Source organism: Hyperolius riggenbachi, chromosome 3, assembly GCF_040937935.1.
Source record: "Hyperolius riggenbachi isolate aHypRig1 chromosome 3, aHypRig1.pri, whole genome shotgun sequence".
Lineage (NCBI taxonomy): Eukaryota > Metazoa > Chordata > Amphibia > Anura > Hyperoliidae > Hyperolius > Hyperolius riggenbachi.
In genome coordinates, this window is record NC_090648.1 from 315,665,477 (window position 1) to 315,689,105 (window position 23,629).

Consider the following 23,629-nt stretch of genomic DNA (forward strand, 5'->3'; position numbering starts at 1 on the left):
GCACAGCCTTAAATTCCTGATAGTCTCCCGAATCTTGTATACCCCTATATATGAACATTCATAGATCACATATAGTTTCTTTCCTTACACTGTGTGTTTAATGATTTATGTTGTACATTGTCATAAAGTGCGCTACTAAAGATCTATAAAACATCAGATATACTAGTAAAGTGAAATCCCTCTCTAAAGCACCATTTTTTGTTGTTGTTGCAGGGTTGATTTAGTTTTAAGTATTGTAGTCTCATTCGATGGCCTAGCCTAATGATATAAGCCTTCATCAAAATGTCTGTAAAAGTGTAATCCTTCTTCTACCAATATGTATATTTGGTAATTTACTATTTTAATCCTGATTGAAATTGTTCCCAACTCCACATATAATAGTAAATGAGCCTTCAAAATCGGTTTTCAAGTTAAGTGTTATGGAACTTTGTTACTACGCCTGGTGTCATTATGCCCTGTTGGCAGCCATCAGTGATTTGTTCCATGTAAAGGGATGATTCTTTTACTACGTTGTTTCCTTTTGTGGAGTCTTGTCTAGAATGTTGCTCTGTCAGAGAGACTATAAATGCAATTAGCAATGTTTCCTTTTCCTTTAGAGATGTCATTGCTTAATGAGCACACATGGACAGCAAATGTTCTTGAGAGATGTCCATCACACATTAAGTATTTAAATTATACTTTATTTCCCATACACACACTAGATTCTCTCCCAAGAGGCTGTTTATCGGCTCCTGTGGCCTAATTCAATCTAGCATGTGTACGTAGGCTAAAGGTTGCCATATACTGAATGATGTAACCAACAGATAGAGCCCTCTCCAATCTTTATCTAATCAGAAAGGGATCTATATGCTTGAGTTCCTCCAAACACTATGCACCGATTTTCATCTATTTTAGCATGAAATCCTTGAAAATCCCTGTACGCCTGCTATCCCCCCCCCCTCCCCCCCATATGAAATGTAATGCAGAGGACAGACACTAGGGGCATGTAATTAAGGTGCCTGGAAATTTTGGTACAGGGTAAAGCCGAAAAACGGCTCTGCAAAAGTCCAGGTAACGTTAATTCCCCCTCTAGGCTGCAGTGGACTTTCAGGTAACGCATTTTGCCTTCCAGCTATTGCTGGCATCCGAATTACGCTGTTATCATAATTTGGGCTCCATCTTTTGATGGCAATTCATTGATAAAGCTGTAAGTCACATTACAGCCTATGGCGATGCCAGCTGCACCTATATTTCCTGCGCCATTTTTGCCTGATTCGCACACAGGCACCCAGGAACATGAAAGCAAAGACAGAAGCATCCAACTGGTAGACAAGGGACCCATACCGCCCCGTGGACAGGTAAGACTAGCTTAGACGGTTGTGCAATTAAAATCCACTAGTGCTCGCAATCCGTTGCTGATCAACCAAAATGTTCCACCCTGCGTGATTGAGCTAATCGACCACTTTTGGGCAGAAATTGGTTGTTCAGGATAGTATGCAATTTTTAGAAGATTTGATAATATGATAGTCTGCCAGATAACAGTGAAAAAAATCTTGAAGTGTATGGCTTCCTTTAGGCTTGGTTCACATTACAATGAGTATGTGTCATAGATGCTTACAGCACATACACTGTTATAATATTGTATCAGAACACACAGAGAAGAATGGGATAAATTTAATCAGCTAATAGATTTGTAAGGCTGTGATGACTCCTTTTTAGCATATGATTGTGACTAGTAAATCAGAACTTTACAAATGACTCAACTGATCATATGCTTCTCCATGAGTTCTCATAGAGATGACGAGCAACACTAATTATTAAATAGATCTTATTTTGAGAATGCTTCAAAAGTGGCCTGTGTGTGCTGAACAAGCTCTTTTCCCTTGATGACACTTGGATGTACAACTTCTAAACAAAATCTCCAGTATGCTGTTTGAGTTTATAACAAAAACAAAAAACAAAATATGACTTGCATGCCAGATGTCTATCTATTTACATCTTGTATTTACAAAGCAACACATCTCCATTTACACAGGAGACATGTATGAGGAAGTGTGTCAAATGGTTTTTTGGCAGTACAGATATCCTACACCTCTCAACGTCTCTGTTTACATCTTTATAAATAGATGTTTTACTATGTATTTTATTATTCCTTCTAATTTTTTGTATCACAAAATGAATCTGTGTGATTCTTTATTACTGTAATTGAATCAGCGCAGGTCACAAGTAGGTTGTGATACAATTCCACCATGCTTCGCATCTAAGGTATCAGGCCATGGCAGCATAGGTTAGGTTTAGGTTTGCAAAATCTTAAATTATAAGACTTTTGAAACAATAAGGTATATTTACTATCCACGGGTGAATCGGGATGTGCATGCAGCATACGCAAAGTTTACCGGTCTTTACAAATCCTATATTATAAACTCACTCTTGCTGCACCCTCCTGTGTCCATGCGTTGTGACTGGCGCACATGCGTGGCACTTAGACGGACTTTCAGAGAGCAGAGTAGGACGAGCATGTGGCCGTGCTGGCTTGGGGGGGGGCTGTCTCGGCCGAGGACTAGCGCCTGTTTTTTAACTAGTACTATATAACAAGTTACGTTTACACATTTATTTTTTGACGTCTTTGCATTCACGGTTTTTATTGATTATTTCTCCTCTAAACCCTGAACTAGTGGATATATTCTTGATTGAAGTGCATTTTAATATGTATTCATGAATTCTGAATGTTTATTAAATATTTCCTTTTCAACTTGTGCTTCGCAAATAAAAAATGTTCTACTTTATTGTAGTATTTGGGCTTAGAGTATAAAGAAAATGGATTCTGAGAGGTTGCTCATGCAGCCTAACAGAATTTTTCATTTCACTATTTGGAGAAAAATAAAGCCTGGCTGGGTGCAGATTAGTTGCCATGGCAACTTGGCGTTCTAGTTTGTAATGGTTTTTTTTCTCACTACTATGATTACTATTAACAAAAACACTATGCATTTTCAAAAACTACCATAATGATGTGTAGAGAAAATTAAATAATTCAGGTCTTGCACCTAAAACCTTATAAATACATTTTTTGTAATTAAACATTTTTGTAATGAAATACCCTGGAAAAAAGGATATTTGGGGCCAATGATGTAGCAATGAATGCCACTGGTAAGGGTAATCTCACTCCATTATGTCTTCAATTGCCATCACCAAAAAACGCAAAAAAACTAAATAAACCCTGTAGCCTCTTTATATTTGTTTCTAACTGCTGAAAAGGCAAAATATTGGCGTAGTAACAGAAGACTATCCCATAATGCCCTGCTCCTTTAGTCAGTGTGAACCTGGAAATAATGTTGCAGATGTCCTCTTGGATGTTTTGATCAGCTGGTATGTGCTGCATTTGTATGTACCACATCCCTTCTCTATAGCAGAAAACAAAAAAAGCGGTGATGAGATCATCAGCTACCATTGTAATGTGGCCTTAGAGCTAGTGAGTCAGATCATATTTGGGAAGACAATAGATAGCTAGTAAATTCTATCTTGGTGGAAGACAGGAAATGTACTGCATTGTGGTGCTTCTTGTTATAGAGCTTGCAAGATATTCAAACAGGCTCGTTATCATTCAGGGAGGGATAAGTGTACAGCTGTGTTATAAAGCACTTATTAGCCAGCATGGCTTTCTGATTTCAGTGGGACTTATTGTAGTAGATTACAAGTACAGCATATTGCACCAATCAATGGCAAGCACTGCCGCTAGTCTTATTCTGCACATTATAGCTCTAATCACTTTTAAGTGTTTGTCTTTATTACTTGTTCTGATACCAGATTTGAAAAGGAAACATATTAATAAAAGTACTGAGCAATACTACTGCTGCTTCCCTGTAAATTTTAGACGTAAACTACTGTAACTTGTAAATCATTATTATTGCTTTGTGCCATTGGGTCTGCTCTGTTAAATTTGCACTTGCAGCATATTATACAGGGCACTGAGCACTGTTACTGCCAGTCAGCTCATGGTATGAAGTGTTGCAACTATTCCTTGCTCTGCACTCTAGGGGTTACCCTATAGCATTTAGAGAAATTTGGAACAGTCTAGCACAGTAATCTGCAAACGTGGCTCTCCAGCTGTTAAGGAACTACAAGTCTCACAATGCATTTGCCTTTTATGAATCATGACTGTGGCTGTCAGACTCCCGCAATGCATTGTGGGATTTGTAGTTCCTTAACAGCTGGAGAGCCAAGTTTGCAGATCACTGGTCTAACAGTTGGCCTGCTAATATTTTTTTTGTTAGTTTTTGTCTGGTTTTAAAAGTTTCGCCCTTATTCAATTCACTTTTTCTCCTAAGTTTTCTCATAGGTAATATTTTTACGCCTTGTCAATAAAATACCTTTTAGGCAACAGCAAGTAAAAAAATGCTTAGAATATTTTGACAGCACTTTTACACCTACGTTTTGGTACTTTTTCAACTGCACTTTAATTAGAAGATGAAAAATAATCTCCTAGGAGAAATGTTAAGGTCCTTTGTGTTCATATTGTAAGGAAAAAAAATAGAACACAATTTTAAGTGCAAAATGTCTTTTTACACTATCCTGTGAAAATGAGGGGCGATCATTGTGCCACTTGTAACCTCACAACCACTTTGGTGTTAACATTTACGGTATATAAGAAAATGAAATGAGGCAATTATATTTGTATTTGTAGTTACATAGTTTATCCAGTCCTGAAAGAAGATCAGTATAATTTTGTTAGTGTGTGACTTTTCACAGTCATTGCTGTTTAAATTTTTTTACAGAACTTAGTGTATGTATAACTATAGTTATACGGTCTAATAAATACACTCTATCCACTTACTACAGCACAATAATTGTGAATTGACATATTTGTTCCTTTTTTTTCCCTTGAGCTACCAACATTTTTCCATTAACGGAAAGCTTTTTATTTTTCGGGTTGAATTTAGCCACCTAGTGCTCTTTAAACACCAGAGCAATCAACCAGATTTTTTTTCCACTAAATTTTATCTTCAGATTCAGATTTAGGACCCTGCTAGGAATACTTAAGATTTTTCTTTTTACCCTTTTGCTCCTCGACTAACACCAGACCACACTTCATTGTCTTTTTAACCAAACAGCCTTTGAGCTGAATGGAGGCATATTCAAGCAACACTAAATTGGAGAATGTCCATAAAGGACAATGTATGGAATTTTAAAGAGTGAAAGCGACCTAGAATGGAGCTCAGAGGGCTAGCTCTAATAGAGATGCTCAAGTCTTGGAGAACTCATGGAGAAGCATGTGATTTGTTTGATCAGCTGATAGATTTGTAAAGCTCTGATTTGCTGTGATCATGCCCTGCTTTAGCACATGATCATGACTAGCAAATCAGAGACTTGCATATCTATCACCTAACCAAACTGATCACATGCCTCTCCATGGGTTCTCCTTAATATGACCATTACTGGCAATTAACCGGTTGTTTTTAGGGAAGTGTTGGGACTGTTCTGTACTAGCAGATCTCTTCGTATAAGCCGATCTCCATAACCCAGGAGGTTAAATTAGTGGGTAGAAATTCTAACCACTTTTTTTTCCTTGATGAAGGAGGATGTACAGATAAACCTCCACGGTGATCACCAGAAGACACTTACCCATTTTCTCTCATAAGTCATTTTGTATAAATTCTGCATACCTTTTAACCTCCCTGCTGGTATGATTATTTCCAGATTTTAGGGTCTAAAAGCAGTGCAATTTTTTGCATGCTTTTAGACCCTAAAACTGGAAAGAAATCATGCTGCTAGAGAGCCAGCCTGCAGCAGCTCCTGCAATTACTCACCTCCCTGGGATCCAGCGCTGCACTTCTCCCTCTGTCCTCCAGATGTAACACTGTAGTGAAATCGCCGGCTGTCATCATGACGACAGACGGCGAGGTCACCAGAGGGATCCAGAGCCTCTAAGGACCAGAAGGAGAATGGCTGCTGGCGTCTGAATCCTGGGAAGGTGAGTTAAAATGCCCACTGTGCTTAAGGCTCTGCATAAGCTTCCTGGTGCAACCCAACCCCGAGTCAGACACAGGATTACCGCTCCTGGCTTCTTCTTTCCACCCCGAGCCTGACTCAGGGTTACAGCCAGGGAGGTTAATGCATAGACAAGCTTTCGAAGTGATGTATAGTTTATTATTAGTCATTATATTTTTATAATTAAATTATCAACATTTTTTGGCAAATATTTATTAAACATTAAATACTATAGTTACAGTTTCCTACTGGGTGGTGGAGCTCCTGAGCAAAAAGACCTACGAAGGAAACTTTATTTATAACCCTATTGAAATGTACAGTATAAAAATGTCTGCAGGATGCTTGAACTAAAAAATAAAAATAAAACAAAGAATAAATACATACAAATTCTAGTTTCTTTTTTCCCCAAGTACATGAGACCATCTCATTCACTTCTGTGTTGCCGTTTGCCTCCAGCCATACAGACATTTTGGAGATTTTTTTTTATTTATTTTTTAGCAAAGTGATTGTATTGGTTGCATTTCAGATTAAATGTTTAAATCGTTTAAATCTCCCTCAGATATGAACAAAGACAATTTTAAAATAATTATAGTTTGGAAAATGATTAACAGGCCTTAAAATGGATGCTGCATCTTTCTCTCAAATTTACATAGATACATTTTGTTTTTGTTTTACAGCAATACAAGGATCAGGAGTAATTTTTAGAACGGTTGAAGTGACTCTACATAAGGAAGGTAACACCTTTGGATTTGTAATACGAGGTAAGTAACTTTTATTAAACATTAGGCACCTTACTGAGCCTAAACTAATAATCGGACTCCCTCCAATGCTGTCATTATTATTCATCCTACCTGCTTTGTGCTGGAATACCAAATTGGTGGCACATGCTCATTATTTGGACATCAAAAGATCTTTGCATCCATTTGTTTCATAGAATGTAGAATTTCCAAAAAATGTGTTTGTAATGGGGTCTTTAAAATATACTGCCTTTTTACTCTGCCCACATAGCTTAGGAAGTTGGTACATGAAGTCTTTGTAGCAAATGACAGTCTCTCAGCAAACTTGAAGGCACATAAAGGCAGGGTAACTTTGGTGACCTTGGGTGGGATGGTAGGAATGCCAGATTTACAAGGCAGATGCATGGGAGTTTTGCCTTTGCTAAACATTACTACTTAAGGTACCTATACACTACTACACTACGTTTCCTGCCGATATACAGCAGATTCGATCACTGTGATCGAATCTGCTGTGAAATCGTTAATTCAAACGTTGACCGATTTCCATCCGAAATCGATGAATTCAGGCTATTTGTCCAGGCGGAAAATTTCACTCGATTGCCGGCGGGTAGGGAGCGCAACGTTAGCAGCGTTCGATTCGGCGACGATAGATGCAGCAATATATCACCTGTCCACTGGTATACATTCCTGTCCTGTGAGAAGGGATCGCACTCTACTGTTTGAACGTCCGCTCAGGACAGGAAGAGAAGATGTAGAAGGCGGCCAGCCGGAGAAAGGGACAGCACGGACCCGGGGACTCCGTTGGTGGACAGATGATGTATTGCTGCGGGCTGGGGGAGCAGGGGTGGCGAGGCAGCGGCAGCTCCACAGGTTGTGAATTGATTTCATGCTGTGTGCAGTGTATGGGCAGCCAATAGATCTCTCTGTGATCAGATTTGATCAGAGAGGGATCTATCTGTTTGGTTGTTCTGGTGGCAATCAACCAGTGTATGGCAGCCTTTAGATGTGTTTTGATGCTAACTCTTTTGAAAAAAAAAAAGTTTTGAATGCGCTACCTAACCCTGTTGATAGCATTATAATATTTAAAGGGGTTCTGTAATGCATTATAAAAACAAAAAATGGTCACTACCTTGGGCTTCTACCAGCCCCCTGCAGACATCTTGTCCCGCGCCGTAACTCAAGAATCAGGATGTGGGCAGACTGGTGAGACTGTTTTTGACTGATCCGCTCTGCCGACAGCTTGTACTCACGTGCTACTGTCAGCAGAACGACCGCCCGGCAGGAGGGTCTGACGGACCCATCGTTTGTAAAAATACGGTGTGTGTACTTGCCTTAAATCTGCTGCAAATCTATAAGTGTATGGCAACCTTAACATAATTAGATAAACTTACAGCTAAGGAACAAGATAGTTTTCCTCAGCATGGCAGCTGTAGTGATATAAACTTCTCCTGTTGTGTAGAATCAGAATCATTTATTTCTGATTCTCATTCTACAGATGAGATGGAGAGATATACAGATAAACTGAGATGGGAGAGGATAGAGAGAAGCTAATTTGTCCACAGCTATTGTTTGCTTAGTTTCCTGCATTACTTCATCAGATAAAGCAGGTAGAAATGTTTGTTCTCACTGACAGTGTGGACATTCTGTCCAGCATTGGCAAATGTTCTTCAAGTTCCTGTATTCACTCAGTGAAGTTTTTCTCTGATATCGCAACTGCAACCAACGTACTGAAGCATCGGTTTAAGTACAAATTTAAATTCAATGTGTGTGGAAAGAAGTGAATTTGACACTTTAAAGAGACTCTGTAACAAAACAAAGTTCCCCTGGGGGGTACTCACCTCGGGAGGGGGAAGCCTCAGGGTCCCAGTCAGACTTCCCCCTCCGCTGTAGCTTCAGGCAATCCAGTGCTGGCTCCTCCGAAGCGACCCGCAATCCTGGCTCGACAAGCCTAATGAGGCTTGATATATTTACCTTCCCTGGCTCCAGCAGGTGGTGCTGTTGCGTCTCTTAGCACCGTGATAGGTGTAAATAGCCAATTTCTGTCAGGTCCGCTCTTCTACGTAGGCGACTTGCGCCTGCGCAGTAGAGCGAACCGACAGCGATCGGCTATTTCCGCCTATCTCTGAGCGGAGAGCCGATACTGCGCCTGCTCTGGAGCCGGGAATGTAAATATTTACATCCCCGCTGTTCAGAGAGGCACAGTGAGACCGCCGTGGGACACAGGAGGACGTGGGAAGCCTCGAGGCCGGAGGCTTCCCCTACCCGAGGTGAGTACCCCCCAGGGGAACTTTTTTTTTCTTTAAAATAACAGAAACTTGAAATGATTTAATTCTTACTGACAGCAATATATACTGTATATATATTTCTGTTTTTAAAGAACATCTTTATTGTAATTGAAAGTTTTAATTTCAAATATATTATGCACATGGATAGCAATTCCTTCCAGCTTTAGTACTTGTACCTAACTCCAACCCATTACATTTAAAGTGGGTGTGGAAAAAGAAAACCTCTTCTTCAAAAAATTCAGATTTTATTGCTGTGCAACCTGAAATGAAGAACCACGCAAAATGAATTTCCCAAGCTGATTTATAACAGCCAGCTGAAAGATGCAACTACTACAGTTCCGGGCCCTTTTACGCTGGTGTGGTGCGGCATTTTGCCGCAGCCTAACACTAGGGCAATGAAAGTCTATGGGTTAGTTCACATGGCGTGCGGTGTGCTGCGCCGGAAGTACCCTATCTAACGCAAGCACATACCTATGTTACCGTGTGGCGACCTGCGTTGGACCGTAAGTCATGTAAGTCTATGGCAAGGCATGTTTTTTAAAATTACCGCCGCAAGTTTTATGTGTTGCCCATGCACAGAAGTGTATTTTAGCAATCCCTTTCCGCCCACGTGATCGCTTAGGCCACAGGAAGGGAGTTGCACTTCCTGCTTGGCCAGCTGCCAGATGGGAATTAATGTTTACTAATGCGGTAATCCCAGAAGGCCTGTTTTCGGCAGTGCAGTCCCCGGACCGCACAGCACCGCTACCACTAATATTCAGTGTGAAACCGGCTGTAGAAAAAGAAAATCAACTAACAAAGATTACAACATAACTCCCTAGCAGCTCTGAGTGACCCAGAACCACAAGGACTAAAAAAGTCCAAAAAGCCCTCCTTCTAAAAACAAAGCTCAGTGTAGTTTGCCTACTTAAAGTGGACCTGAACTATTGCTCAGGACAGAAGGAAAACACAGAGAAATGCACCTGTATGTATTTGGTGAGTTTAGCCTGTCTAATTCCCCCTCATCTTTTGAGTAATCACAACTGTAATTTGATCTCTCAGCTGTGTCAGCTGGCTGCCTTGGCAGAGCAGCTAATTTGTAAACACAGGATGTTAACACAATATGTCTGCTTCCATGAAAGCAGGAAGTAGACATACTGCAGATAACCTTTAAAGATAACCATTTCTTCGTTACAGCTGATACAAATCCTGCAATACATCTGCAGTGTTTCTACTTCCTGCTTTTATGGAAGCAAATGTAGGGTTAACATCCTGTGTTTACAAATTAGCTGTTCTACCAAGGTCCAAATTTCACACTGGGGACCAGAGATCTATAGCTACACCACTGAATATGTACATTACCTTTCTGCAGAGTATATTGGATACCAGCTATACAAGTGCACATCAAAAGCTTAGATACTGTGAGATGAGGTATCATTACCTCTGCAATTTTACATATTTTACCTAGTATAGTGTTTCCCTATTATCTCCGTAAAGCCTTTTAACATAATGTAAATTATATGTTGCTATATTATTTGGCTGTTCTGATTAAAGGCAGAATACCCCTTGACTATTCTTGGCTTGCATTATGCTGCATGCTATTCATCATTAATTATTTGTGACATTTCTTATGCTTGAAGTTTCTTTCTCAGAGCTAAAATGTTGTTAATTTTTGGTAGGTGTTGGAAGTATTCTTAACCACTGCGCCGCCCGGGTACAGTATATCTACGCTCCTTTGGACTTCAGTTCCCCGCCCGGAGCGTCGATATACGCACCCCCCGCTGCTGCTGCCAATGTCCGCACTCCCGCTCGCACGTGCACGCGCTCCCGCCCGCTTGCCTGGAGATCAATGAATTGGAAAACCCATTCCCGTTCGTTGATCTCTGCCCCCCAGCAATGATCGGCTGCTTCTATAAGAAGCAGCGTGATCATTGTGAAAAAAAACAACAGTTTCCCAGCCTCCCCGAACTTCCTGCAAGCGTACTTCCTACGCTTGCAGGACGCATTTACAAAAAATTACTGTGGCCATCTTGTGGCGAAAAAGTAAAACTATACCCAAATACATTTTTCATATACAAATACATTATTTTACAGTATAAATTAACTCATTAACTCCCACACTCCCCAATTGTTACCAATTTTTTTTTTGGGGTAATAAAAAAATAAAAGAAAAATTACAATAAAAAAAAAATATAAATAGTTACCTTAGGGTCTGAAATCTTTAAATATTTATATCAAGAGGGTATAACAATGTTACTTTATAAATTATGGGCTTGTAATTAGGGATGGACGCAAAACGGAAAAAAATGCACCTTTATTTGCAAATAAAATATTGGCGCCAAACGTTGTGATAGGGACATAATTTAAACGGTGTAATAACCGGGACAAATGGGCAAATAAGTTACATGGATTTTAGCATGCAGTAGCATGCATTATTTAACCACTTTACCCCCGCCCGTACGGATTTCTCCGGCCCTTTTTCCATCCTTTAACCCCCAGGGATGGAGAAATCCATACTTTGCGCACTCCCGCCGTTGCCCGCGCTCCCGCTGGTAAACACGCTGCCCGCCGCTAGTAAACACGCCGCCGCCTGCTCGCCCAGAGATCAACGAACGGGAAAATCCATTCCTGTTCATTGATCTAAGCCCCGCAATGATCCGCTGCCGCTCGGCTGAGCAGCGCGATCATTGTGAGCAATAACAAACTCCCAGCCTCTTTCTACTTCCTGCAAGCGTCCGGAAAGACGCTTGCAGGTCACCGGACGCTTGCAGGTCACCTGAAACAAAAAGTTACTGTTGCCATCTTGTGGCCAAATAGTAAAACTACACCCTAAGCATTTTTTACACACAAATAAACTAGTTTTACACAAAAAATTAACTCCTTACCTCCCTTTCCTTACCTCACACACTTGTAATTAAAAAAAAAAAAAATTTACAATTTAAAAAAAATACATAAATAGTTACCTTAGGGACTGAACTTTTTAAATATTTATGTCAAGAGGGTATAACACTGTTACTTTATAAACTATGGGCTTGTAATTAGGGATGGACGCAAAACTGAAAAAAATGCACCTTTATTTCCAATTAAAATATTGGCAGCAAACATTGTGATAGGGACATAATTTAAACGGTTTTATAACCGAGATAAATAGGCATATACATTTAATGGGTTTTAATTACAGTAGCATGCATTATTTAAAAACTATAAAGGCCGAAAACTGAAACATAATAATTTTTTTCCCACATTTTTTCCTATTTTCCCATTAAAACACATTTAGAATAAAATTATTCTTGGCATAATGTCCCACCTAAAGAAAGCCTAATTGGTGGCGAAAAAAACAAGATATAGTTCATTTCATTGCGATAAGTAATGATAAAATTATAGACGAATGAATGGAAGGAGCACTGAAAGGTGAAAATTGCTCTGGTGGTCAGGGGGTAAAACCCCTCAGTTGGGAAGTGGTTAAAAACTATAATGGCCGAAAACTGAAAAATATTTTTTTTTTTCCAAATGTTTTCCGATTTTCCCATTAAAACACATTTAGAATAAAATAATTCTTGGCATAATGTCCCACCTAAAGAAAGTCTAATTGGTGGCGAAAAAAACAAGATATAGTTCATTTAATTGCAATAAGTAATGATAAAGTTATAGGCGAATGAATGCAAGGAGCGCTGAAAGGTGAAAATTGCTCGGATGCTGAAGGGGTAAAACCCCTCAGTTGTGAAGCGGTTAAACTTTTTATCACTTTATTTAAGTTTGAAATAAAACAACAAGGACCCATATGTTCTTTGGGTAGGTGTTCTTTTCACAACTTGTCAATAAAATGCCTTTTACACTTCCAGAAAGCAAGAAAATGCTCAAAATAAGTTTGATAGCACTTTTTCAATTACTTTTTGGTATTTTTCAATTGCAAAGCGATGAAAAAGTTATTTCAAGAAAAGATGAAAAAATATTTTTGGGGAGAAAACTCAGTAGAAAGCGTTAATTACATATACGCCAAAGTCCTGTAACTTTCAAAATGTGCTAGTCAACAAGTGACCTCCTCCAACACAAAACATTGATTCTTCCCCAATAGATTTGGCCTGTGAAAGCAGTCTTAGTAGTTTTAAATTGCCTGCCAAGCAGTATAAACAATATTAATAGGAAAAAAACAGCATAGAGAGCTCCGTTCAAATAACAAAACCACATGAATCTCATATAAAATGCCTTTTTTTTGTCAATAAAGCAGTCAGGCTAATGCCAAAATTATCATGCGAATGCCTTTTAAAATGTGTGTGGTAATGGCAGGAAAATGTCATAAATTCACTTGAGTTTGGGTATGCTGGAAACAGGAGAGTCTGTTTCAATTACATTTCCTTCAGGATGAATGAGGACAGCAGTATGGAGCAAAGATAAATCTGGATAAATAAACTTCTCCAAATTCATCCATGCAGCTACATTCTCTAGTCCAGATTAAAGCAGCACACAAGATGTCATTAAGAATCAGTGCTGCGCAGCTATTCATGCAGAGCTTGTTCTCTCTTCCTCTCAGCATTCAAACCAGTTGCTGTCTGGCTGTCACTGCTCTGTGTAAACAGGAAGTCTCACAGGATTCCAGGTACAACTGGTGGAGTCCTGGTGGATAAGCCACTGTCTGTAAATTTAAAGGCCCAACACAAGTGTGTAATATTCTTATCATTTATTTGCTCTTCAAAGAGAAATGCACTATAAAATAATCTCTTGTCCTTTGTCATATCATAAAGTGTTTGTCAAAGGTCCCAGATTTCTCACTGCAAGCTGCACAACTCTCCAGTACTTGGCACATGCACCTTAAAGTACTTTATCACAGGGATGAATCCTATTTGTGGGGCAGTTCTGTAAGGTATAATTGCTAGATATGGGTCATATAAGACAAACTTGAGCAACCTTTGGCAAAAACCTATATGCTGTGGAACAAGAAATGATCTTGTAAGTTTCTTTCTTTTGAAAGTGTGGATAAATTATAGAACTGTTGCACTATTGTAGCGCACTTTTTTAAAATTCACAGACTGCTCTTTATCCACAAGGACTGGAGTACGTTGTAATTAGGGATGGTCAATGACATGCAAATAATTCTGAGTTGATGCAAGATCATGCAGAATTTTCAATACAAATATATGCTACTTGATAATGGATTAATCAAATCCCACCAAGGTGGAATGCAGTTGGTGCACTTTCATGCTGCATACATTTGCATAGAATGTTTGTGTGATCCCGCATTATTTGCATTCCTAGTCATAATAAGCCTGCATCCACCATTCTTTTGCAGCTATCTAATTGCTTGTTAGGTATCTTTGTGCTCCATGGCTTTTTCTAGTACATTACTTAAGAGTACTTCTATCCAGTGTTCCTGCATACATAATGATAACAATGATAACATATTATCAATGTTAACCAGTCTAATAAAAAATGAATTGTGATTCACATTTAAAACATACACTGGAAAAATACAAAGTCAGAGATCACCAATTTTGAAAATTGTATGTAAAAATGTTCAGCGATTTGAGAGATGCAGGGTGGTTAAGTTAAAGTCAGATATGGACTTAACTCTACTCATTCCGCTTTCTGCTTCTAAGTCAATGAGAGGCAAGTAATTCAGAGTTGATGTAAAACTATAGACCTTCTAATGCAGATGTGTGCAGCTTCAAATTGGACCAATCAGATTCTACCACGGTGGAATCCAATTGGTTTATTCTCAAGATGCACAAATTTGAATACAGAATTTGTATAATCTTGCATCAGCTTGGAATTATTTGCATCTCATTGACCATCCCCTACCTGTTACCACCTCCTAGTTCCCCCTATTAGTCCTATAATTGAAGGATGGCTCTACTGGCCAATGGGAGAGCTGAAATACTTACAATTTTTCCCCCGTATTATTTCAGCCACCACTATCTATTAAACTGGTGATCCTTTTGAGTTGCAGATTTTGCTGAAGATAACCTTTGTTTATTTTTAACGTGCTCAGCTTCCATGGGTAAACTTTGTCACGTGTCTTCTTTAAAGGCTGGGGACCCACTAGAGCTTTTTTTTTGAGCGTTCAGAGATCGCTTTGAATAGATCTCCCTAAATGCTCTGCCAAAGTAAATAGATGGGACAGATTCCACTACAACGATTGCGATTAAGTAAATCGCAATCACAGGACATGACGAAGTTTGGGAGCGTTTCCATTCTAATGTATTGTATCGAAGCTTGCAAAGCACTACCACAAATGGTTAGCGATTGCGCTTTGTAGTGGGTCCCAAGCATTAGGCCCCATTCACACTTGAGTGTTTTGCCGGCGATTTCGGCAAACTGCTCAACCGCTAGCGCTTTTGAAAGCACTAGTGTAATAAAACCCTATGGGTCCTTTCTTACTTGGGCGATTTGCGCTAATCGCCCAAAATCGCGAAATGCAAACACGTAGCCTGCACCATTTTCAGGAGATTTCCCGGCGATCGCGCTTCAGTGCTATAGAAGCATTAAACGCAATCGCGGAGAAATCGCACTGTCCAGTGATTTTTTTTCTGCGTGAATTTGTGGAAAAATCACTCCCGCAAAACGTTTTGCGCTCCTAAATGAGAATGGGGCCTGAGGTATTAAAATAAGAGCAAACCAAATTGCTCATTTGCTTGGATAGGACACAAGATCAGTCTCTCTATCTGCATCCTATTAATTGCAATACAGGCTGCAGCACAGGAAACTTCCAGTCATGTGTATGGCATGATTGATCTCTTGCAATTGAATAGTATTGCAGTTTAATCATGTAGAGGAACATACTGGCTATTAACCTTCTCCTCAGAGGAGCTGAATGGGATTAAGAGATTTACCATTCAGCAATTGTTTATGTAGTAGATGTTTCCCCATGTAATGTATACCACTAGCAGATTAATCCCATAAAACTAATCTCCCAGCGGTCACTCCATAATCTGTTCTTCCAGTCTCTGGCATTGAGAATCGCCTATGTAACCTGGACTAGCACAATCACTGCACAGCACATAAAGTACAGTTACCTGTAGCAGGCTGACCTTCCTTCTCCAGGTGACGAACACCCATGAATTTAGCTGTGAAATAACTGTCATTTCAACTGTTAAAAAGACCTTGGCAAATCTTGTTTGTATAGTCTTGTTTATTTCTTATTTCAGAGGTTAAAATTCTTCAAGTGATATGTGTTCTTTACATTATTCTAATTTCTTCCCAGGTGACCTTTAGAGTTCTGCGTCTCAGAATGCCAGCCTGCCTGGCAGTAATCCTTCAAGTCTTGTAATTCTATTGCGGCAGCTGAGTGCGTAGTGCTGAGGAAGGGCTGAATGTGATCGTAGTATTGAATAGTGAAGACTAATGTATTTCGGGTTATGAGACCGTGAGCTGGATGCATGTGCGTGATCAGAGCAGTAAGCTTATTCTGTTTCCTTGTTTCCAGGAGGAGCACATGAGGACAGAAATAAATCTCGTCCTGTTGTAATAACGTGCGTTAGACCTGGAGGACCAGCTGACAGGTACAATACATCTTTTCTGCAGCAATACGGATGGATCTGGGTTATTCTGGCACACAAGCAGATAAGCTATACATCAAATGTTATAAGCAAATGTAATGAATGTAGAAGTTCTTACTATGTATTAAAAGCAACGCTGCCAAAAAAGAATTGCAGAGGATGCTTATTTCTCATCTCTTCATCTGCTGCATCTGTTATCAGCTGTTACCATTGGTTTATACAGTGCCTGTGAGTTCCCAGACACAATGAGATAGAGAAGACATATGACAACAGTAGTTATCATTATTCAGATGGCGAGACAATACTAAAGCATTCAGGCTAAACCAGGCTGATGAAATAAAATAACAAATAGAAACTTTCAGAATAGCCAGCCATATAGTGGCGGTGGTGCTGTTTTCTCCTTTGGGACAGCGGCAATGTTCTGAATGTTGTTTAGTATTCCGGCCAGCATAAGCAGTCATTAGATTTTACAGTGTTTTCCAGCATTTCCCCATTTCTTATAGCACAACTTTTTTTTTGTTCCTGCTTTCTTGCATGAAATAAGTGAAAGTGGCTACAACACTATAATTTAGAGCTGGTAGTGTGAGTAATAAGTGGAAATCGAGTCTCGCTGAGACATTTATGATGTTATCAGAAGTTTTACTGGCTGAAAATATTGACTTGTTGCTGATTGTGGCAAATAGAGGCAATGTCTGAACTGTGTTCTGGATTTCTTAATGAGGCTCCTGCAGCACCTCTGGGAATTATTGTATAGTTCTAGAAGGAGCTATGGCTGCTAACTGAGTTCTAAACACATCAGTCTTTAATAATCACTAGAATCCTGTAGAGCTATATTTCAGATACATGGGCTATTATCCAATCAGACATCTAACATGTTTGAGTTGGTTTACCACTGTATATATTTACTTATTTCAGACATCTCTGACAAATTGTCAGTCCTCAGTCAAGTATGACGACCATTGTCCTGTCACCTGTTTTTTCTATTGCTCCTGCCAACCTGTCTGCTTTACAGAGTTCTTCCAAGCCACCAGACCATGGCCTCAAATCACTAAGATCATGCTGGAGATAAGGCAAGAGAAAACTTGCCACCACACAGTGAGAGCGTTATCTTATCTCTTCATTCCTTAAGTTACCTCCTCTGTAGTTAAGTTACCTCCTCTGTAGTTATTTTCACACGCAGTTAATTAACAGCCTGTCTTTAACTTTAGAATTCTGGAGTTATTTTAAGGATTGAAGAGTTAACTTAAAGACAGAAGAGTTAACTTTAGGTTTGCCTGAGGTAAAATGTTTCCTGAATACTACATGCCTTGTCACCATGGTGATAACTATAGAAACATTAAAGACAGGAAATAAGCTTAGTGAATTGAGGCCAATGTGTTTAATAAAGTGGCCAAAATGGTCTGAAAGTTGATTAATGCAGCATGTTTAAGGACAACACTCATTCATATGCACAAAAATCTGTACCAGCCAGCCTTATTCATTTCTGTTGCCTGGCCCCTGGCTTCTGAAACAGGATCAGCCTGTATATGACTGCTTCACTTTACATATGGACTGTCAGCCAAATCATTACTTTTCGTCAGTTTTTTTTCCTACTCTACAGAAACATCTTTGTGTAACATACAGGGTATTTAGTTATTTAGTGAATTAATTTACCATTTTGAATTAATATTTTAAGCAAGGAATGATTGAGATGTGAGGTTAAATAAAAAAAAAAAAAACACTTAAGCTCTAAAATTGAGATGAGTAGATCCATTATTCAGTTCGCTACTAATGATGTTTTGAAGAAAGCCTTTGATGAGCAATTGAATCTGAAATATATGGAAAAACATTAACCCTTTCTCCCAGCTTGCTTGTAACGGAATGTGTAATAAGGGCACAGGCTCACATTGGCGTACTTGGTCTTCATTACATGATAATAAGCAGTTATTTTCACATCACTGATTTTCTGATTAAACTAATTTCTTCTTTGTGGTGATCTTGTGTTTGGTAACTGTCAAGGTAAATGTTAAGGGTATGGCCAAGTGGGATTGATGTCATGAACGGTGCAAGGGAATCGCTCTGTGTAAGTGGCTATTATCTCCAAACTGCATTACATTAAATGAATCCTATTTTTTCAGGGAGGGCACAATCAAGCCAGGTGACAGGCTGCTAAGTGTGGATGGAATCCGCCTGCATGGAACAACACATGCTGAAGCCATGAGTATCCTGAAGCAGTGTGGCCAAGAAGCAACCCTTCTCATAGAATATGATGTCTCTGTTATGGGTAAGATGGATCTGTGGAGTCAGCAATTAGTTCTTACCTGTGTATACACAGCATTGTAAAAAATTGCTATTAACACCTACCAACGTTTAGAAAGACACAAATAAATGTATCTATTGTGTACATCTAGAACTATTGGGTTGTTTCATTAATAACAACACGCCAGAACAGCACAAGTTATTTCCCCTCTCTGACGCTAATACACTAGCGGGACTTAATGACCCCTGCTTGCATGCTACGCGCTGTAGTGGCAGCATAGCATGTGTAACTAAGCAACGGCCGCTGCTTACAATAGCTGCGCGGTAGCGATGTATCGCTACTGTGATACTTCACTAGTGCGGCCGCTACTATGTTAAATTACATAGTAGCATCCTTGTGGCAATTGTAAGCAACGGCCGTTGCTTAGTTACGCACAATATGCTGCCACTAGCATGCATAGCATGTAAGCGGGGGTCATTAAGTCGCACTAGCGTATTAGCGTGAGGAAGGGGAAATAACTTCCATTGTTAATGAATCAACCCCATATATTTTGCGTGCTGATTTGGCTTCTTGGTTTTATCTCTCTATTGCCATCTTTGAGAATCCTTTTCTCAAAGATCTGCACATTTGCTTCTGAAAAGAGCTGAAACGTATTAATTCCTTTGAAATCTAATGTTTTGCTCTGAGCTTTGCTGATCATGCTGAAAGTCTGGAAAAATAGTTAACAATGCAAAAGCTATCACTGTATCCGAGGTCAGACATGATGTGCAGAGGATGACAAAGCAAGCCCTTGTCTTTCTGCTGTTTTTTTTTCCTTTTTTTAAATAAGATAAACCAGGAATATTCTACAACTGTGCTGTGCTCTCATTGATGGAAATATGAAAAAATGTATTCGTATGACACAATATTCTATAAAGACGTGTTTTGTAAAATGTATGGTGACTACTGTAGATCTTTTCAGCCTCTTTGTTAATATTAAATAGGACTTCAACGTAAAAATGTAACTTTGTGTATATTGTGGGCAAGCAGCTGTACTAGTGATCACCAAGCTATAATTTTGTCACTTCCTTAAGCTTTTTCAGTATTAAAATACTTTGATTTGGGCTCCTTTTTATGTGATTATGCCACTTGATAATCTGTATTTATGACTTATGAGTAGAACTACAGATACAATTGTTAATCTTATCAGTTCATTTTAACTTCAGGCGTGATTTAAATTGACAGGCTGCAGACAGCCGTACCCATTGTCTTCTACTTCACAGTTTTTAGGAGCTGGCTGTTTTACTCAAGAAGATGAACACTTGACAAAAATGTTGTCCATAGTTGAAGACAGGAAAAATATAATCGAAACCCAGAACTAATCTTTCTTTCACATGGTTTCATCTCTGCCAACTCTACGCGCAAGACCGGAATGTGCAGTAATGGCACTTACAGTATAATTTAAAGCCGAACGTGGGGCAACAAAAAAATACTGATCAAGGATTAGCGCAGATAGCAGCAGAGCAACAAATTGCAGCAGCGAGGTTAAGTATTACGGTAAACAAAGGTAACAGTAGGTCAAAACAAAGAACCAGGAAGTCGGCACCTTCCATTTCAAAGTTTGCTTTACTCGTACCATGCAAAATGTCGTCCCTGGCAAATTGCCTGTGAGTACAGAGAAAGTGGGTAGAGACAACGGGCAAGTAGCTGGGAACAGCTTTCAGCACTATGTCATGTCATGGAATGTGACCATTTTGCAAGGCAAGAATAAAGCATCCTTTGAAACGGAAGGTGCCCACTTCCTGGTTCTATGCTTTGATCTGCTCGACTGCTTCCCTCGGTTTCTATTCCTTATTGAAAATGAAGGCAACAATAGAGTTAGGCTGGGGGGAGGGGGGATCTTTTTCAGATAGACAGCTGAATTGCGCGCTTTTTGGGCAGTTCAGTGTCCCACCTGCCGCCCACGGGTGCCACTTGGGTGCAATTAAAATTCAGCCGAATAGTGGTGGTTGTAAAACCCTGTATGTGTCAGTGCTTGACACGCAGTGGCGTTATCTGGTGGTAGACAACTGCGACATATTGCCTCTGAACATAGATGTCCCTTTGTCTCAATCAAAGTTCCCTTTAAAGAAAAACATGGGCACTATATGAGAAATATATAAGACTATATTTCTGCAAGGTATACATTTCATTTGTGAAGAAAATATAACTTTGTTATTGTAAAACATAATCTGCTAATGAAATTTTGTTAGTGTAGTGACCCATCTCGTTTTATTGTAGAAAGATTTGCATGAGGAACTGATTTCTGTTATTACCATATTATGCCCAGCTTAGAAGTAAATTAAACCTTGTGATGAAGATAATGGCTTTCACCAGTTCACGAAGGAATCGTAATTCTTTCTTGACATTTATTAATTTTATGGTAAGGATTAATTGCTACAGAGTACTGTAATCTGTAATCAGGAGTAATGCTCTTTCTCTATTCCATTTAACATCTCCAGCAAAGCATGTGAATTTTGCTATAAAAATATAACTGTGTTATTGTGATGTGATTGCCAGAAATGTCATTGAGCTAGTGCAGTGCTTCCACATTGGTGTTGCTGCCAGTGAGCAGTAGGGCACTATGACTGTGAGAAAGGGTTTGTTACACTTTACTGCTAGACTAACACCTATACATGCTAGCAGGTAAAGGTTGTATTCTGCACAGTGCTGTAAGGAAATGGCTGTTTTCAATAAGCTGGATGCATGTACAGATATAATGGGTTAAAATAAGGACTTGCCTACTGTTTTTTTATTTGTTGATTTTCTGATTTATATTAATAGTCTTTTATATTGAAGCAAGAGCACAACATTTGCCTTCCTGTGTGTTTGTAAGAATGACTGTTTGTTCCATTTACCTTGAAGGGTTTTTAAAAATAAAGAAAATGTATTTCATATTTCTATGGGAAGGTGAAACCTGTTTTTGAAGAGAACGTTGAGACAAATGTATATGCCACCCAAGATCTGTTAACAGCCAAACCTACCTGTGTGGATTCATTCTTGAAAACTAGAAAGAAAAAGGGGTGGGGGAGAGTAGGGTTGCACAGTTGATTTCCATAGGAATTATGACAATTTTGAGTTATTCAAAATACATATCCAAACTGGATTTCATCCTACAATCACTAACCCATTCCCCTACTACCATAAAAAGCACATATAAAATAACATGAAAGCTAGACTCGCTTGTACCACCCATACACTTACAAACGTATGCACAGCCGGTTGATGAACATGTTGTGCTGAAAGCGCTCTCTTAAACTGCATTAACAGAACCCAGCCAGATGACTGAGACTTGTTAGTAGCAGTCGTGACATCAGGACAGTACATAAAGCACCAGAATTGATGCAGGAAGGATTCTTTCTGAGGCCGCAGATCAATAATGCCATAAATATTTCTGCACATGTCAATAACAGACAGTGTAACTCCATACATCAGCAGCTGTGACATTCTAGCAACCTGCTCAGTATTTTCATTGTTGTAGTGTGTGCACACAGCAATACTGGAACTCCTTGGCACCCACAGTCACATCCCCCACATATACACACTTGTTTCCCCTTCCTTTACATTTAAGGGTGAACAGGTCTTACCACCAATAAAAGTGTAATCTTGAAATCCTATATTCTCCTACAAGTGGCTGGACAAGGCCTGAAGCTGAATTTTCTTTGGATTGTGTTTTAAAGCTATGTATTCCCTGCCTGTACGTTGCGTGACTTGTTCTGGCTGTTACGCTGTAAGATGACTTTGCCCTGCAGGGCAAAGATTTCATTGTTTTATGTTGTACTGTTTGTTGGTATAGTACTTCTAAAGATTTCTAGAGCGCTGTATGTTTCTAAAGAAAAGTCAATACAATTATTTACTGTTACAGGAGAAATGTTTGCATGGTAGCCGTCTGCTCACTAACCTGTTTCCGAAACTACCAGTTCAGGAGCTTACACTGAGTTCAAATTAACAATTGGAGCTACATCCTACTTGTATTAACCGGGTTAATTAAAGGTGACCATACATCAGACGATGCATGGGCAGATCGACCAAGAGACAAATCTGATCGGAGAGAGATCTGTTGCCTGCCCATACACCACAGGCCGATTCCCAATCAATTTAATGCTGAAATCGATCCGGATTCGGCTTTTTGACGCCGCATCCGCCTACTTGCTGGCCTGACGCTGTCCCCCCAATGGTCAATGTGCCTTCCTAGTGCCCAGTGCACTATACATTACCTTATCTGCCGCTGTCTCCGGGCTTTTCCATCCATACACGAGCCCCACATGGTTGCTAGAGTAACGTGGGTGCATTTGTGAAGTCACACATCCCCTCGTGTATGCCGGCAGCCACATGGGGCGTGTGGACAGAGGACAGCGCCCGGAGCCAGCCCGGAGCTACCGACGGCTGCGGACAGGTAATGTATAGTGCACCGGGGGGGGGGGGGGGGGGGGAGCACAATGACCATTAAGGGGGAAAGTGTTGGGGGTCTTGTTACTCATCCTAATATCGCTTGATGTTACCGCCGTGCTCCCAACCGATCATGAAGGCCCAACATCTTGCAGCATGTCTGACTTATTAATGAGACCAATTTTGGCCCGATATTGGTCAATCGCTTATCAGGCATGCACTTGGCGGCACCAATTTTCATTCAATTATAATTGAATCAGATGGTCAATCGACCGCCAAGTCGCCTGATATATGGCCACCTTAAAGGGACTCCGAGCACCTCTCATGGGCATGCCTTTAAGCCAGATGACTTCCAACAAAGTCGTGCTATGACCCCTCTGGAGGAGCCTCTTGCAATGGCCATGCGTGTCACTTCCTCTTCCTGCTTAATTCAGTGATGCACTTCTCTAACAGAGAAGACAGGGGTGACCCAAAGGTTATAACATAGCCAAGATGGCAGCTGCGATGTTTTTAATTGAAATCGAA

At 39.8% G+C, this 23,629-nt stretch overlaps 1 protein-coding gene across 12 annotated transcripts in view; it reads left to right on the top strand.

Annotated features, from left to right (window-relative positions):
- The window catches only part of GRIP1 (glutamate receptor interacting protein 1), a 799,607-nt gene that overhangs the window by 610,555 nt on the left and 165,423 nt on the right, over nt 1-23,629 (top strand). For all 12 annotated transcript variants that reach the window (XM_068276727.1, XM_068276725.1, XM_068276726.1 and 9 more), the window contains exons 5-7: nt 6,642-6,725; nt 16,386-16,461; nt 18,576-18,721. In XM_068276727.1, the coding sequence (XP_068132828.1) occupies nt 6,642-6,725; nt 16,386-16,461; nt 18,576-18,721 (306 nt within the window). The remainder of the gene's footprint in view (nt 1-6,641; nt 6,726-16,385; nt 16,462-18,575; nt 18,722-23,629) is intronic.